Here is a 16,942-nt window from a genome sequence, read left to right on the forward strand (position 1 = left end):
AAGAAGAAGAAGAGTTTTTTATTTATACCCCACCTTTCTCTCCTGTAAGGAGACTTAAGGGGGTTTACAAGCTCCTTTCCCCTCCTCTCCCCACAACAGACACCTTGTGAGGCAGGTGGGGCTGACAGAGTCCTGAGAGAACTGCGACTGGCCCAAGGTCACCCAGCAGGAATGTAGGAGTGCGGAAACCCATCTGGTTCACCAGATAAGCCTCCGCCACTCAGGTGGAGGAGTGGGGAATCAAACCTGGTTCTCCAGATTAGAATCCTCCTGCTCTTAACCACTACACCTTGCTCTTTCTCTGCTCCAGGCAGTAGCCAGGCCAGGATCGTGTTAAGGGCCGGCCCCCCTCCTGGACCAGGTTTTGTTTGGTGGGGAGGGGAGGGGTAGAACCCCTGGATGCACAACAGCCTCACAACAGTAGATCTCTTCTCTCCCCCCCAGGTACGGCATTTTGGTGGATCCCATCCAGGTCATCTCCCTCTTCCTGAAGGACCCCTATAGCTGGCCCTCATTGTGCCTTATCATCAGTGAGTCTTGGGCCTTTGAAGTGGGCAGGGGCCGGACATGCCGGAGCTCTGCCTGCCACTAGCTAACCACGGCCATGTGCTTCTGTCCTCAGTGGCCAACGTGTTTGTGCTGGCGGCTCTGCACGCAGAGAAGAGGCTGGCCACGGTAAGTGCTGTCCCGTGGCCTCTCCAGCGTCTGGGGCTGGTGAGAGTGGCGGTCGGTCCCCCTTGTTCCGGGAGGGCCTGTGGCTCCGCGGTAGATCATCTGCCTGGCATGCGGAAGTTCGCAGGCTCAGTCCCCGCCATCTCCAGTTAAAAAGGACCAGGCGGTCGGTGAGGTGGAAGGCCCTTTTCCCCTGAGGTCCTGGAGAGTGGCCAGCAGTCTGAGCAGGCAAGGCTGTCCTGGATAGATGGGTGGTCCCAGCGAACAGAAGGCAGCTTCCACTCCCAACGCTGCAGGGTCAAGGGGAGCAGGTCAAACGTCCTCTTTGAAGAATCAAGCCTTTATTGGCATAGACAACAGTACAGCAATAATAAAAAAACGGATTAAAAAGCATATACAATACAGGATATACATGTTAGGACGAAGGAAATCTACTGGCATTTAGTAATTTCCAGGATAAAGTCTGCCACTATCATACAGAGAGAAGGATCAGGGTTGTCCAACAAGTAATCTAATTAAATCAGGGAGATGGGGTAAATGTAAAGGAGTAAGATTCACATACTTGGATCTGATTTCCTTGAATCTGAGACAGTGTAGTAATTGGTGGGCCAGAGATTCAACTGAGCCATCGTTACACGGGCACAATCTTTTACCCTTTTCTTGCTTATTAAATCTGCCATGTAACAAGGCAGAAGGCATAACATTAAACCTGGCGAGCATTATGGCTCTCCTTTGAACAGGGTTTATTAAGCAATACAGGTAGTGTGCCAAGTGGCCCCGTTCAAATGGGAGAGAAAAATACAGGGGGGAGCACGTTTTCTTGGCTGCGGTGATTAGGGTAGAGAACTCTCCATCCAATAGTTGACCTTTTAATTTCCTATAAGCTTCTGAATAGGACAAAGGGCAAAGTGAATCCACTGACAGTCCGATAGAGGCCATTTTTTCTTCAATTGTGGAAAACCAGGGGTTGGAATGGGTGTCAGAGAGCAGATGGTGGACCAGGGAATTACAGTCCGAGAGAAAGTGAATTCGCAGCCAGAATCTAAAAGCCCTCAGCCAAGCGGCTGATTCCAAGGAGTTTTGACCCAACTCCAGACAAAGAGCTGCAGAGGGCACGCAATTTGGGAGTCCAGTTATCTTGTGAAAAAATTTGGATTGAAGAGAATTCAAGGAGTGGTTAATAGCTTGAATCGCTTCTTGGCCTTTTGGCTGAGTTCAAGCGTAACATACTCTATGCCAGTGGTGGCGAACCTTTGGCACTCCAGATGTTATGGACTGCAATTCCCATCAGCCCTGCCAGCATGGCTAATTGGCCATGCTGGCAGGGGCTGATGGGAATTGTAGTCCATAACATCTGGAGTGCCAAAGGTTTGCCACCACTGCTCTATGCAAACGTCCTCTTGCTTTCTGCAGGGTTCCCTGTCGGAGTTCGGTGGGGCGGTCCTCCACACCATCAACCTCCTCATCATGTTGTGCTTTCCAGCCTTTGTGGTGCTGTCAGTGACGTCCATCACACCAGGTGGGCAAGCCCTCTGGGGGGAGCCACAAAGTCTCGGCCGGGGGAAGGCTGCCAGCCCTTGAGTTGCTGAGTCCCCTTTCCTGCTCTCTCTGTCTCCACAGTCGGGGCTGTGTTCGCTCTGGCCATCCACACCGTCCTCTTCCTCAAGCTCTTCTCCTTCAAGGATGTGAACAGGTGGTGCCGAGAGAGGAGGCGCGCCAAGGGAGTCCCGGCAGCTTCCGGCTCCGGTGAGCTGGGCCTTCTGTGGGAAAGGTTCTGGCGAGGGGGTTGGGGTGTGTGTGTGTGAGAAACTGGTTTTGGGGATTCCCTTCTGGCAGTGCCCTGGATCCAGGTAGACTCCGCGAGGGACAGCATCTTCATGCAACCCAGGCCCAGGGTGGGAGGAAGGAATTCTTGCGGACTCCTGTTTAGTTGGTATCAGGTGACCAGGACACAAGGCCATCCACACGCACACGCCAGTTATAAATGGTGGCTTTCGTGGCCACCCATGCTGTCTTGGGTGAGAGAGACGGCAGCACTGCGCCACGAAGGGGGACCGCTGTTTCTTTCTGTTCCAGCTTCCGGGCCAGCGAGAGCCAACGGGGACGTCACCTCGAGTGGAGTGTCTTACCCAGAAAACTTAACCTATCGAGGTAGAGTCTCCAGGGTGGGCGGAAGGGAAGGGGGCGGTGGTGAGTTCGGGGTGGACTCTCGCTGCCTCCTGTGTGCTTGGGGGAGACCAGAGTGTGGCTCGTAGAGCTGCTCCAAGGGTGGAGGCCTTTGGTTCTTCGGGTCCATAGAGAGCCCCTCGCTTTCTCCCCTCTTCATGCAGACATGTACTACTTTGTGTTTGCACCAACTCTGTGCTACGAGCTGAACTTCCCTCGCTCCCCCCGGATCCGGAAGCGCTTCCTGCTGCGCCGGCTCTTTGAGATGGTGAGTCCCTTCTGCCCAGGGGTGTGTGTGTGTGTCTGGGGGTCCTTCCCAAGGGTCTGCGGGTCTGCGTATATCTTCCCTTGCCTGCTTTGGGGTGCGCAGCTATCCAGAGGGGGGATGTTCTGTCATTCTGATGATTGACCATCCAAGGCAGGGGTAGGGAACCTTTAACACTCAAAGAGCCGCAAATAATTTTTGACATTTAAAATAAAGATAACACTGTATATATTGGGTTTTTTTAACCTTTTACTCCGTTCATTCTGAGAAGCGCATGGATGTGTCCGCCCTGCTGCCTGCAGGGCGGGCAAGGATGGGGCCGGCGGCTCGGCTCGTGGAGCCGCAGTGCAAGGGCAGAAGAGCCGCATGCAGCTCTCGAGCCGCAGGTTCCCTACCCCTGATCCAAGGGAATGAAATACATTTTTTAAAAAAAGGCATCACTTTATTCTGCCCTCCCCTCCACAAAGCAGAATCCCTGATTGGGTTACCTGTTGACAGGTGCTGCTCTGTTGTACCTGGCAACAGCAGACCTGGGTGCTGTGGGGTTCCTCTCCGCCAGCTGTTCCTGAGCTCGACGTGGGGGGTGGGTTGTGATGTGGCTGATGGAACTCTTGACGGGTGTTTTTAGACCCGGCAGCCGGCTCAGTGGGTCCCTGGGCTGGGCCAGCTGCCTGCCCCTCTTGTAAGAGCAGCAGTGGCGTAGGAGGTTAAGAGCTCGTGTATCTAATCTGGAGGAACCGGGTTTGATTCCCAGCTCCGCCGCCTGAGCTGTGGAGGCTTCTCTGGGGAATTCAGATTAGCCTGTACACTCCCACACACGCCAGCTGGGTGACCTTGGGCTAGTCACAGCTTCTCGGAGCTCTCTCAGCCCCACCCACCTCACAGGGTGTTTGTTGTGAGGGGGGGGGAAGGGCAAGGAGATTGTCAGCCCCTTTGAGTCTCGTGCAGGAGAGAAAGGGGGGATATAAATCCAAACTCTTCTTCTTCTTCACTCCTATCATTTCTGTTTCCAGCTCTTCTTCCTGCAGCTGCTCGTGGGGTTGATTCAGCAAGTAAGTGTGGGGCAACAATGAACGGGGGGTGGGGGGTAGAGGAAAGGTTCCCTGGGGACAGTGCTCCCTTTTTTCCCCCATAATACTTTTTATTAATTTCCTTCTTTAAAAAACACATTGAACATAAAACATACATGAAACCATTGAAACACATAAGACATCAACAAATATTAACATGTAACAAATGACCCACATTTACAGTTACCCAAACATAATCTATCGTACCCCAACTACCCATAACAATAACACATAATTCAATACATCTAAATCAAATCAGTTACTTCACTATTCTTTGGTAATTTATTCTTTCGCTTTAATAAACTAAAATATCTATACTATACTATCTTATTTTTCATTCCATATTTTTAATATTTAACCTAAAAATATACCTTGTATTTCATAATGCTATATGTCCTTCATATTTTAATTTAAATAAATTTCTTTTCTTATCTAGGCCCTTTCAATATCCCATAATCATGATTTTATCCCTTTTGTTGTGATGTAACTGCCCAATACTTATTGCTTTGGACTTCCCCTGTTAAGTAACTGTATCCATGTTTATTTTTCCCTTAATAAAAGTATACAATTTATTTTGTAATACAACTTTTTTGCAGATTAACTTATTGCAATATAATTTTGTAAACCATTTCATATTATATATCTTCAACCATCTTATCCTTGGAACTCTTTTCTAGGTATATAATTAGCTTTCCCCAAGTTTTCAAAAACTTTTCTTGTGGGAGTTCTTTCAATCTCGTCGATAACCTCCCTTGAGGGGGGGTGCTGGAGTGGTCTGGCCAAAAGCCGAACCCAGCAAGTTTGCCTGATACTTCCTGCCTTTGCTGAGGACGAGCCTTTTCTGAAACGGCCAAACCCCGTGGATCATGGCTGCAGTTTCAGGGGGGAGGGGAGCAGCTTGCTCCCCCCCTCTCCGCAGCACATCTGGCACAACTTCCAGCAGTCTGTGGTGGATCATCGTGGGTGGGAGGCTGGGAAGAACCCGGAAGCCAGAGATGTGGAGGGAGGGAGGGAAGGGCAGGAGCCGCGGCCCAGGAGAGCCGATCAAAGAACTTCCTGCCGTTTTCCTAGGGCGCAGGAGGGCAAAGAGGGGGCCGCCTGGAAGCCAGCGCCTCTCGCATCTGCGCCCTTGGAGGTCCTTGGCTGTGAGGCTGTGGCCATGCGGCACTTGGCACAGATAGATTCTGGGTGGTGGAAGGGTCTCCCCTGAGCTTGGGTGTGTGCTTGTGTGCACATGCTGTGGGTGATCACACCTCGTGTGTGTGGGGAGGGGGGCTGGCTTCCTAACGTAGCAAGTGGCAGAGAGTTCCCCTGTTCCAGGCTTCTGAGGGTGCTTGAGCCAGGAAGCACCAGAGCACCAGGTAAGATGCCCCGCCCTGCTGATCTGCTGACTTGTGTTCTTTTTCCAGTGGATGGTGCCCACCATTCAGAACTCCATGAAGCCCTTCCGGGTGAGCAGTTTTCTAGGTCCAACCCCCAGAAGCCCCCCGTAGACCCTCCCCCTCCCCATCAGAAGGTGGTTTGTGCCTTATTGTAGTGGAGGGTTGGGGTGGAGCAGCAGTGGCGTAGGAGGTTAAGAGCTCGTGTATCTAATCTGGAGGAACTGGGTTTGATTCCCCCCTCTGCCGCCTGAGCTGTGGAGGCTTATCTGGGGAATTCAGGTTAGCCTGGGCACTCCCACACACGCCAGCTGGGTGACCTTGGGCTAGTCACAGCTTCTCGGAGCTCTCTCAGCCCCACCCACCTCACAGGGTGTTTGTTGTGAGGGGGGAAGGGCAAGGAGATTGTCAGCCCCTTTGAGTCTCCTGCAGGAGAGAAAGGGGGGATATAAATCCAAACTCTTCTTCTATTTCTTCTTCTTGGGGTGGGGGCTGGGGAGGAGAGGAAGGGTTGAGCTGTAGCATTTGTGGGGCTGCAGAACAGCTCGGGGAACAACGGCCTGTTCCTCATAAGCCTGACCCCCAGTCTTGGTATGTGTGTGGGTCAGCGTCTCCTGCCATGGGGGGAGGTACCTCTGGGAAGAAGAAGCTGGAAGGGCCCTGATTTGTCTATTCTCGGCCCTTCCTCTGCCAGGTTGGGGGCGGGGGGGTAAGGGACCTGCCAGGCCTGCCCCTCCTCCCAGCCCCCCCCCCCGCTAAGAATGCCTCATTCTGTTTTGCAGGACATGGACTACTCCAGGATGATAGAGCGCCTCCTGAAGCTGGCTGTAAGTACCGCCTTCCAGCACCTTATCCCCTCCTCGGAAGAACTCTATGATTCCCGAAGCCTAAAGAAAGCCCAAAATATTCCGAGAGGCCCGTCTCATCCGGCACACTCTCTTTTTGCACTGTTACCATCTGGCAGACGATGCAGGTCTATCAAAACTAGGACCAAGAGGCTTAGAGATGGCTTCTACTCTAGAGCGGTGGCTATGCTGAACTCCGGGGCTTCGTGTCGATGTGTTTGGGGCTGTGTAGGGATGGGTGGAGGAAGGGGAAAGTGAGGGTGGGGTATGAGTCTGAAATTGTGTGCATCGAGGAATGCTGCTGTACATTTCGTTGTGCGTGCACAATGACAATAAAAATGCTTATGCTTAGCACTGGGGGAGAGGCTCAGCGGCCTGGGTATGCAGAAGGTTTCAGGTCAGTCCCCGGCACCTCCTGTTGAAAGGCTCAGGCGGGAGGTGATGCTGAAGGCCTTTCTCTGCATGGGACCTGAAACAGCCGCTGCCGGCCTGAGTTGAGGATGCTGCCCTCAAAAGATGGATGGTCTGGCTCAGTGTAAGGAAGCGCCACGTGTTCTTGTGCCCGTGTTCATCAGTCTGGCCTGAATGCCTCTGGGGTGAATGCAGCAGCCCTAGCCAGGGCCCCCAGCACTGAGCCCTTCCTGCCACGATTCGACTGACTGTCTGTCTGTCTGTCTGTCTGTCTGTCTGTCTGTCTGTCTGTCTGTCTGTCTGTCTGTCTGTCTGTCTGTCTGTCTGTCTGTCTGTCTGTCTGTCTTTCTTTCTTTCTTTCTTTCTTTCTTTCTTTCTTTCTTTCTTTCTTTCTTTCTTTCTTTCTTTCTTTCTTTCTTTCTTTCTTTCTTTCTTTCTTTCTTTCTTTCTTTCTTTCTTTCTTTCTTTCTTTCTTTCTTTCTTTCTTTCTTTCTTTCGACTTAATATACCGCCCCATCCCCAGAGGGCTCTGGGCGGTGAACAACACAATCAGTGTACATAAAATCATTAAAACATAATTATCGTAAATATAAATTAAAAACAGCAAATACTTCCTAACACAGGCATCTCACAAAAGTCAGTGCTTACCATAACTAAATCTCTCCCAGAAAAAGAGGAGAGAGAGGAGATGATAAAACCCGATGATATCAGGGCTCACATGGATCAAGACCCATATGGAACAGTGGGTGGGGGGGGGGGGGCACACTCAGCAGCTGGTCTCTCCAAGACTTGCTCTCAGGACCCCCCTGGTTTGTTTGGGGGCCGTGCTCCACCTGGTGAGGCGTAGGAGCCACCTTGCTGGAGGTTTGTCCTGTTCAGCGGAGGCTCCAGCAGCCATTCAGGTGCCCTGCAGACGCCATGCTGCCATGCTGATTAGGGTGGGCTCAACTGCCTCAGCCCATGGAGGCTCTGATCCTGGCTTGAGAAGCCAGTCATCTAGGGTACTGTGGGTTTTCTTCAGAGAAGATGCCAGCCACAGATGCAGGCGGAACATCAGGAGAAAATGCTACTGGAACACTGCCATACAATCCAGAAAACCCACAACACCCCAGTGATTCCGGCCATGAAAGCTTTCAACAAACCAGTAGTCGTTTGCATGGCTGGAGCTTCCTGGGCTGACCTCCATCCCTCCCTCCCTCCCTCCCTCCGCCTTGTCCCTCTCGGCAGGTTCCCAACCACCTGATCTGGCTCATCTTCTTCTACTGGTTCTTCCACTCCAGCCTGAATGTGATAGCTGAAATCATGCAGTTTGGAGACCGGGAGTTCTACCAAGACTGGTGGTGAGTCTCGAATGGAAGTGCTCCCCTCCTGCGGTTTTTTTTTTAATCCAGAGGGGGCACCCGAAAGCCCGTCTTGCTCAACGCCGGCAGCAGAAAGCGCTGGTGCAGCTGCCAGAGTGGAGTTTGGGATCCAGACCCTGACAAACGGGGTGGTTCCGTGCCCCCCTCCCTCTCCTCTCCAGCTTTTTTGGGATGGGAATGGTTTGCCCCAACGCCTGAACGTAAGGAAGGGCAGAGCCAGCCTGGGCTCCCAAGTTGTTGGGGCGGGGGGGAGAGATCAGGGTGCCAATGCTGGCAAGGCCCTGGGACCGTGGGAGAGCTCGGGTGGATGGATGGGGCCATGTCGGAAATGCCCCATATCCGTTGTGGGCCCAGAGACCCCCCTCAGGGGCAGTGAGGTTGCAGGACACGGGTTTGTGTCCCTGCTCCACTGCAGAGGTTCCAGGGGGCTATTCACTCTCCCTCAGCCTAACTAACTTCACCCTCACAGGGTGGTTGTGAGGGGAGAAGGGGGGGGAGGTAACTGGGAGCGCCATCTAGAACTCCCGGCAGAACAAGTGAAATATCAATGTGATGGAGGGAAACCAATCGGGGCGCCCCTAAAGCCTTTCATGCGGGGGGGGAGGGGGGCTCTGTGTGAGCCTTCTGGGAGTAGAAGTCGCTGGAGAGTTTATTGTCTTCTTCCCCTGCCAGCTTGGCGCTTTTGGCAGCCAAAGAAGGGGCCGGTTGCTCCCCCTCCTCTTGCAGAAGGTATAGCATAGCAAGCCTTTATTGGCATAGACAACAGTACAACAATAATAAAAAACGGATTAAAAAGCATATACAATACAGGAAATAAATGTTAGGTCGAAGGAAATCTACTGGCGTTTAGTATTTTCCAGAAGAAAGTCTGCCACTATCAAAAAGAGAGAAAGATCAGGATTGTCCAACAAGTAGTGTAATCTAATTAAATCGGGGAGATGGGGTAAATGTAAAGGAGTAAGATTCACATACTTGGATCTGATTTCCTTGAATCTGAGACAGTGTAGTAATTGGTGGGCCACAGATTCAACTGAGCCATCGTTACGGGCACAATCTTTTAGCCTTTTCTTGCTTATTAAATCTGCCATGTAACAAGGCAGAAGGCATAACATTAAACCTGGCAAGCATTATGACCCTCCTTTGAGCAGGGTTTATTAAGCAATACAGGTAGTGTGCCAAGTGGCCCCGTTCAAATGGGAGAGAAAAATACGGGGGGGGGGGGAGCACGTTTTCTTGGCTGCGGTGATTAGGGTAGAGAACTCTCCATCCAATAGTTGACCTTTTAATTTTCTATAAGCTTCTGAATAGGACAAAGGGCAAAGTGAATCCACTGACAGTCCAATAGAGGCCATTTTTTCTTCAATTATGGAAAACTGGAAGTTGGAATGGGTGTCAGAGAGCAGACAGTGGACCAGGGAATTACAGTCTGAGAGAAAGTGAATTCGCAGCCAGAATCTAAAAGCCCTCAGCCAAGCGGCTGATTCCAAGGAGTTTTGACTTAACTCCAGACAAAGAGCTGCAGAGGGCACGCAATTTGGGAGTCTATTTTTTCTTCAATTATGGAAAACCAGGGGTTGGAATGGGTGTCAGAGAGGAGCAGACGGTGGACCAGGGAATCTTGCAGAAGGTTTTAACCTCAGGGCTCCCTGCAGCACCCTGGGTGCCCCCCCACCCCCCATATTTGGGCCCTGTGTCGAAAGAGTGGTGGAGGAGGGGGCACCCCCAGCCTCTCCAACGGGCCTTTGCTGTGCTGCTCTTCTGCAGGAACTCTGAATCGGTGACCTATTTCTGGCAGAACTGGAACATTCCTGTCCACAAGTGGTGCCTCAGGTATGTCTGTGCCCAGGTGAGGGTCTCGTGTGTGCCGGAGGATCCCCCGGCTGCTGCTGGGAGCCTGTCTGGCCAGCTGGGTCTGGAGCTGCCGGGAAGGAGCAGGGGGCAATGCTGGTGCACAGACGGGGTTTGGGGGGGGGGGCGACTGATGGCCTGGGACAGCCTCCCCTCCCTGCCCTCCAGCATTTCCCTGTCTCCCTTCCTCTGGTGACCCCTGGGTGGTCCGAGAGCTGGCCTCCAGTAGCCAGCTTTTGGCTACCTTCTGAGCTGGTCTCCGGCATCAACCAGAGCGTGATGCTGCCCTGGGACAGCCTGGCTGCCCTCTGTGAGGCCCTGTCAGCCTTGCCCTTGAATAGCAGAGTCGGGTGGGCCGCTTCAGTCCTGCTCCTTGCCCCATCGTTCCCCTCCCCTTTCTTCCTGAGCTGGCTGCTTTGGACCCAGAGGGGCTGGAAAGTGGTCTAAGGCTGGGCTCAGACTGGAGCTAGGCTTCGTTGGGCCAGCTTTGGTGTGGAAGGAGGGCAGCTAGTTTGGGGATGAACATAAGATCTAGCCTGCTGTATCAGACCAGAGTCCATCTAGTCCAGCACTCTGCTACTCGCAGTGGCCCACCAGGTGCCTTTGGGAGCTCACATGCAGGAGGTGAAAGCAATGGCCTTCTGCGGCTGCTGCTGCTCCTCCTGAGCACCTGGTCTGTTAAGGCATTTGCAACCTCAGATCAAGGAGGATCAAGATTGGTAGCCATAGATCGACTTCTCCTCCATAAATCTGTCCAAGCCCCTTTTAAAGCTATCCAGGTGAGTGGCCATCACCACCTCCTGTGGCTGCATATTCCAAACACCAATCACACGTTGCGTGAAGAAGTGTTTCCTGTTATTAGTCCTAATTCTTCCCCCCAGCATTTTCAATGGATGCCCCCTGGTTCTAGTATTGTGAGAAAGAGAGAAAAATTTCTCTCTGTCAACATTTTCTTCCCCATGCATAATTTTATAGACTTCAGTCATATCCCCCCTCAGCCGCCTCCTCTCCAAACTAAAGAGTCCCAAACGCTTCAGCCTCTCCTCATAAGGAAGGTGCTCCAGTCCCTCAATCATCCTCGTGGCCCTTTTCTGCACTTTATAAGAAAGATGTGACCATGTTTGAGTCGCAGAATTCTCTGCCTTGCAGTAGGAGGTCCCCTTCTCCAGTTAAAAGGCTGTGGCTGGCTGGCAGCACGAGAGGCCGGGGCCCTAGTCTTGCTAGGCCGAGGGTCTGGCCGGGCCACCTGTGCATTCAGCGGGGGGCAGACAGTCTGACGGTGTCCTCAGCCCCCGGTTGCATCTGCTGCCTTGCTGTTCCTCGAGGCCCCCGTGTGACGCATCTCTCCCGTGCTCGCAGGCATTTCTATAAACCCATGATCAAGAGGGGCGTCAGCAAATGGACAGCTCAGACGGCTGTGTTCTTGGCTTCCGCCTTCTTCCATGAGGTTGGTCTCTCTTCACCCCACACAAGAGCGCCGGTGGGGGGTGGGGGTCCCCTAGAGGTCCTCAAGTTGACCCATGTCTTGAAGACTGCCTAGTGCATCCTCGGCTGTGCCGTTTGCATTCTCCGAACGGGGTGTGGCAGGACCATCGAACAAGTTTGCATCCACTAATGATGGTTGTTGGGAGCTGGGCTTTCGGAAGTGACGCCAGAACGGGATCCTCACCGGTGCCTGGCAGACCCCCCCCCCCCCCCCCGGGCTTCCTCATCCTGGGTGTGGTTGGCTTCCAGGAAGACCGAGGGGCAGGGAAGGGCTGGCCAAGTCTAAACATCAAATCTCACTTCTCTCTCTCTCTTTTAGGGGACTTGATTGTAGGTGCCATCTGTTATGCTGATTTAGTGTGCTGCGTTTTAATGGGGTGGGGTTTATCCAGGGGCGTAACGAGGCAGCCCTGGGCAAACTGTAGCCCTGGGCAAAACCTGAGTTGGATGCCGGTATCACTCCATCATGACCAAATTTCTTTTTGCACCAGGACATTGGTGCCTGCAGGGGGTCATTTTTAGACATATCAGCACCAAAATTTCAGCATATCATCAGGAGACTGTCCTTATGCTTCTCCCCAAGTTTGGTGAGGTTTGGTTCAAGGAGTCCAAAGTTATGGACTCCCAAAGGGGGTGCCCCATCCCCCATTGTTTCCAATGGGAGCTAATAGGAGATGGGGGCTACAGTTTTGAGGGTCCATAACTTTGCCCCCCCCCTGAACCAAACTGCACCAAACTTGGGGGGTGCCATCATCTCCAGATGATACCCTGAAATTTTGGTGCCGATACATCCAAAAATGCACCCCCTGCAGGAACATCCTAGAAATTTGCCCAAGAATCTTTGTTCTGCATTGAGTTTTCTGCATTGCTGTCAATGGGGGTTAAGAACATAAGAACATAAGAACAAGCCAGCTGGATCAGACCAAAGTCTGCCTGCTGTATCAGACCAGAGTCCATCTAGTCCAGCACTCTGCTACTTGCAGTGGCCCACCAGGTGCCTTTGGGAGCTCACATGTAGGATGTGAACGCAATGGTCTTCTGCGGCTGTTGCTCCCGATCACCTGGTCTGTGAAGGCATTTGCAATCTCAGATCAAAGAGGATCAAGATTGGTAGCCATAAATCAACTTCTCCTCCATAAATCTGTCCAAGCCCCTTTTATTTTTGAATATACTTTATTGTTTTAAAAAAAAAAGAGAGAAGGGCATGCGACAAGCACACCCACAAAAAACAACAAATAACAAACAGACAAACAATGACAGACATAAATTTTTCATATCATGCTTCCACGGCTATATCTGTATAACAAGTTCTACATAATCTAAACCGCTAAATCTCAGAAGCTGTTATAAAGAAAGAAGATAATTGAGACTTCCCCTTCAGCCTACTTCATGTACTTTGTTCTATAATCTCACTATTACACCTGACTGTTCTTGATTCATTTAACAATTAAAGAAAAGGGAAAGGGAAAAAAAGAAAAGAAAAGAGAGTTGTCTATAATAAGTATTTTATATTAATACATACATACCACGGTGCTGCTGGGTCAGCAGTGCATTACTACACTCCTCCATAAATCTGTCCAAGCCCCTTTTAAAGCTATCCAGGTTAGTGGCCATCACCACCTCCTGTGGCTGCATATTCCAAACACCAATCACACGTTGCGTGAAGAAGTGTTTCCTGTTATTAGTCCTAATTCTTCCCCCCAGCATTTTCAATGAATTCCCCCTGGTTCTAGTATTGTGGGAAAGAGAGAAAAATGTCTCTCTGTCAACATTTTCTACCCCATGCATAATTTTATAGACTTCAATCATATCCCCCCTCAGCCGCCTCCTCTCCAAACTAAAGAGTCCCAAACGCTGCAGCCTCTCCTCATAGGGAAGGTGCTTCAGTCCCTCAATCATCCTTGTTGCCCTTCTCTGCCCTTTTTCTATCTCCTCAAGGGTTGCAGGCTGTGGGGGGGGGGGGGGGCACATTCTGAAGGCACAGTCTCAAAGCTTTCAGGGTCTCATCAGGAGACTGCCCTAATGATACCCCCCAAGTTTGGTGAGAACGGTAAAGCAGAGGAGCCAAATTCCAAATTTCAGTAGATCCGGCTTGGTGGGCGGGATATTTATTGCCTTGGGCTGACCCGGATGGGCCAGGCCAGCCCGATGTGGTCAGCCCCCAGAAGCCGAGCAGGATCCCTGGATGGGGGACCGTCGAGGAAGCCCAAGGTTGCTATGGAGAGGAGGAGGAGAAGAGGAGGAGTTGGATTTATATCTCCCCTTCCTCTCCTGTAAGGAGACCTAACAGGGCCTTACAATCTCCTTTCCCTTCCTTCCTCCTCCTCCTCTCCACAACAAACACCCTGTGAGGTGGGTGGGGCTGAGAGAGCTCAGAAGAACTGTGACTAGCCCAAGGTCCCCCAGCTGGCACGTGTTGGAGTGCACAAGCTAATCTGGTTCACCAGAGAAGCCTCCACAGCTCAAGGGGCAGAGCAGGGAATCAAACCAGGTTCCTCCAGTTTAGAGTGCACCTGCTCTTAACCACTACACCATGCTGCCTATCAGTATTCTGTTTGTCTCTAGCCTTGGAAACTCCATGGGGCCACTATAAGTTGCCTGCGGCTTGATGGCTCTTTCCACCTCTAAGTGCTATTGAGACTTGTGCAGAAGTCTCTTTCAGGAAGTATCCGAAGGGCAGCGAGCCACTATTTTCAGACTGAATGATGGTTTCGCGGTTTTCAGATGTTCAGGTTTAATTGTATTTTCTTCTGTATTTAGAAACAGTTGAAGGCTACTTTAGGCACAACAGTAAATAAATTATTGCTGTGTTCTCGTGTCTTCCCTCCCCTTTTCCTGAGACTCAGCATAAAGATCTGAGGGGGGGGGGGGAGCGGCAGTGGCGTAGGAGGTTAAGAGCTCGTGTATCTAATCTGGAGGAACCGGGTTTGATTCCCAGCTCTGCCCCCTGAGCTGTGGAGGCTTCTGGGGAATTCAGATTAGCCTGTGCACTCCCACACACGCCAGCTGGGTGACCTTGGGCTAGTCACAGCTTCTCAGAGCTCTCTCAGCCCCACCCACCTCACAGGGTGTTTGTTGTGAGGGGGGAAGGGCAAGGAGATTGTCAGCCCCTTTGAGTCTCCTGCAGGAGAGAAAGGGGGGATATAAATCCAAACTCTTCTTCTTCTTCCTCTGGCCTTGGGCAGGAGGTGGGGGCAGCAGCCCAGTTCCCCTGGAACACAGGTGTCAAACTCGCAGCCCTCCAGATGTTATGGACTACAGTTCCCATCATCCCCTGCCAGCATGATGGGAACTGTAGTCCATAACATCTGAAGGGCCGTGAGTCCTGGAAGATCTGCTGCCTCTCCCTTCAAAAGCCCCAAATGGCTCTCATCCCAACAGCGATTAGACTTGTGTGTAGTATCGGTAGCAATATAATTAGGCAATCGAGGCCAGACTCCGTGTCAGTCAGTTCCTGGGGCAGGGGGTTGGGGGGGGCACCACCACAAAGGCCCTCGTTTGGGTCCCCAGGAGACCTCCTGCTGGGACTTCGAGAAACCCCTCAGCAGAGGTGTCTCTGGACGTCGCCTTGGCCGGAACCTGCCAGAAGGAGCCCGGCTGCTTCACCTGCCTCCTCTTCTCTCCTGTTCTCCAGTACTTGGTGAGCGTGCCCTTGAAGATGTTCCGGCTCTGGGCTTTCATGGGGATGATGGCTCAGGTGAGGGTCAGAAGTGCGTGGCGTTTTCTCCTGCTGGGGGGCTTGGCCTCCTGTCTTTTGCTAGCCAGCTGTGGCGAGATAGCCCACGGCTCAGTGGCACAGCCTCTGCTTGACGTGGCGGAAGGTGCAGGGTTCAGACCCCGGCATCTCCAGTGGAAGAGGTCTGGATGGGAGGTGATGGGAAAGACCTCAGCCAGAGACCCCGAGAGCCTCGTTCAGTCTGACCTGGATGGATCAAGGGTCTGATTCATTAGAGCAGGGGTCTTCAAACTATGGCCCTCCAGATGTTTATGGACTACCAATTCCCATCAGCCCCTGCCAGCATGGCCAAGTGGTGGGGCTTTTGGGAATTGTAGTCTATGAACATCTGGAGGGCCATAGTTTGAAGATCCCTGCATTAGAGACTCCTTGGCTCAAGCAGCCGGCTCTCCGTGGGGGTTCCAAACGGGTGCCTGGCTATCTCACAAGCATTCCTCGTGGTCTGCTGCTGCTGGATCAGCACTGATCTGGTCAGCTTGCCCCCTTCCACCCGCAGAGCCTGCTCCTGAGCAGCTCAGATCCACCCCTCCCCCAGGCTAACCCCGCCTTCTCCCCCCGCTCCTTTCCTCAGATCCCCCTGGCCTGGTTTGTCGGACGGTTTCTGCAGGGCAACTACGGCAATGCCGCTGTGTGGATCTCCCTGATCATCGGGCAGCCGGTTGCCGTCCTGATGTATGTGCACGACTACTATGTGCTGAACTACGAAGGAAGGCAGTGACGGGGGCCGGGGTGCAGCTGCCTGCCCGCTTCCTCCGGGTGCCTGGCGGGCAAAGGCAGAATCAGCCCCGTCTCCCTCTTCTTCCCGTGGGAGCTTCGCAACTCACCAGCGTGGGCAGATGTGCTGCCGTCGCCATCTTTGTCCTGGGAAGCTGCCGCGTGTGGTCTTTCGTGTCTGTGTCTATGAGAGGTGGCTGCTCGCCGGCCCCTCTGAGTGTGAAAATGCTGGATCAATGCAATAGCCTTCCAAGGCTGGTTCGCAGCTGGCGTCTGCCAGATCACCCCTGGAGTTTGGGAGCCAGTCACGGTGGGTGGAGATCTCCCACCTCTGGATCTGTCTTGTAGGACTGGAGGGTTGGATCGTGCTGTGTCAGCTGAGAGGGGGGTAGGCAGCAGGGCTTTATTTGCTTTCTAAGAAAATGTGAACTTCAGCCAGAGTCCCCCGGGGGTGGGATAGACCCTCAGTGGCCCTGGCCTCTGCAACCCGAGGGCAGCCCCCTTGCGCTGCTGTCCCTGAAGCACTTTAACGTCCCCTGGGTGGGTTCTTGCTGGGTATCCTCTTAAGGGGTAAGCTGGCAGCTCCTCTGGGATCAGAAAGGGTATTTCTGTTGGGTTGGCTTTGTAGGGATGGGTGCTCTTAACCGGGGGATTCCATGGCCAGTTTTGGGACTGCCTTGTGTGTGTCTCTCTCAAGGCTTAGTTCTGTCATCCTCGTCTGAGTTCTGTCCCAGGTCCAAAGAGCTGCCACACTTCTCTGCGCTAACTACAATCCATCCTGGTCTGACAAAAGCTGAGCTATCCGAGGGACTCCCTTTATGTCCACCTTGGTTTTGTGATATATTCTCTCTGGTTGGGGCAACCACCCGCCTTTCCCCGGGGCCATCCTGACTGTGTGTGCCCTTTCCGTGTTTGGTCACCTTAGCGACTTTTTAGAGTTTGCAGACTGAATCTGCCCGGTACTACGTGATTAAAGCATATTTTCGGAAA

The 16,942-nt window shown here is 52.5% G+C and overlaps 1 protein-coding gene across 1 annotated transcript in view; it reads left to right on the top strand.

The window, feature by feature from the left end:
• The window catches only part of DGAT1 (diacylglycerol O-acyltransferase 1), a 37,210-nt gene extending 20,268 nt beyond the window's left edge, over positions 1-16,942 (top strand). Inside the window, exons 5-18 of the mRNA XM_048482684.1 lie at positions 445-530; positions 623-675; positions 2,086-2,191; positions 2,293-2,418; positions 2,749-2,823; positions 3,003-3,106; positions 4,117-4,155; positions 5,583-5,624; positions 6,335-6,379; positions 8,036-8,148; positions 9,934-9,999; positions 11,377-11,464; positions 15,137-15,199; positions 15,810-16,942. Coding sequence (XP_048338641.1) covers positions 445-530; positions 623-675; positions 2,086-2,191; positions 2,293-2,418; positions 2,749-2,823; positions 3,003-3,106; positions 4,117-4,155; positions 5,583-5,624; positions 6,335-6,379; positions 8,036-8,148; positions 9,934-9,999; positions 11,377-11,464; positions 15,137-15,199; positions 15,810-15,956 — 1,153 coding nt within the window. The 3' untranslated portion in view covers positions 15,957-16,942. The remainder of the gene's footprint in view (positions 1-444; positions 531-622; positions 676-2,085; positions 2,192-2,292; positions 2,419-2,748; positions 2,824-3,002; positions 3,107-4,116; positions 4,156-5,582; positions 5,625-6,334; positions 6,380-8,035; positions 8,149-9,933; positions 10,000-11,376; positions 11,465-15,136; positions 15,200-15,809) is intronic.

Source organism: Sphaerodactylus townsendi, unplaced genomic scaffold (assembly GCF_021028975.2).
Source record: "Sphaerodactylus townsendi isolate TG3544 unplaced genomic scaffold, MPM_Stown_v2.3 scaffold_19, whole genome shotgun sequence".
NCBI classification, from domain to species: Eukaryota; Metazoa; Chordata; class Lepidosauria; order Squamata; family Sphaerodactylidae; genus Sphaerodactylus; species Sphaerodactylus townsendi.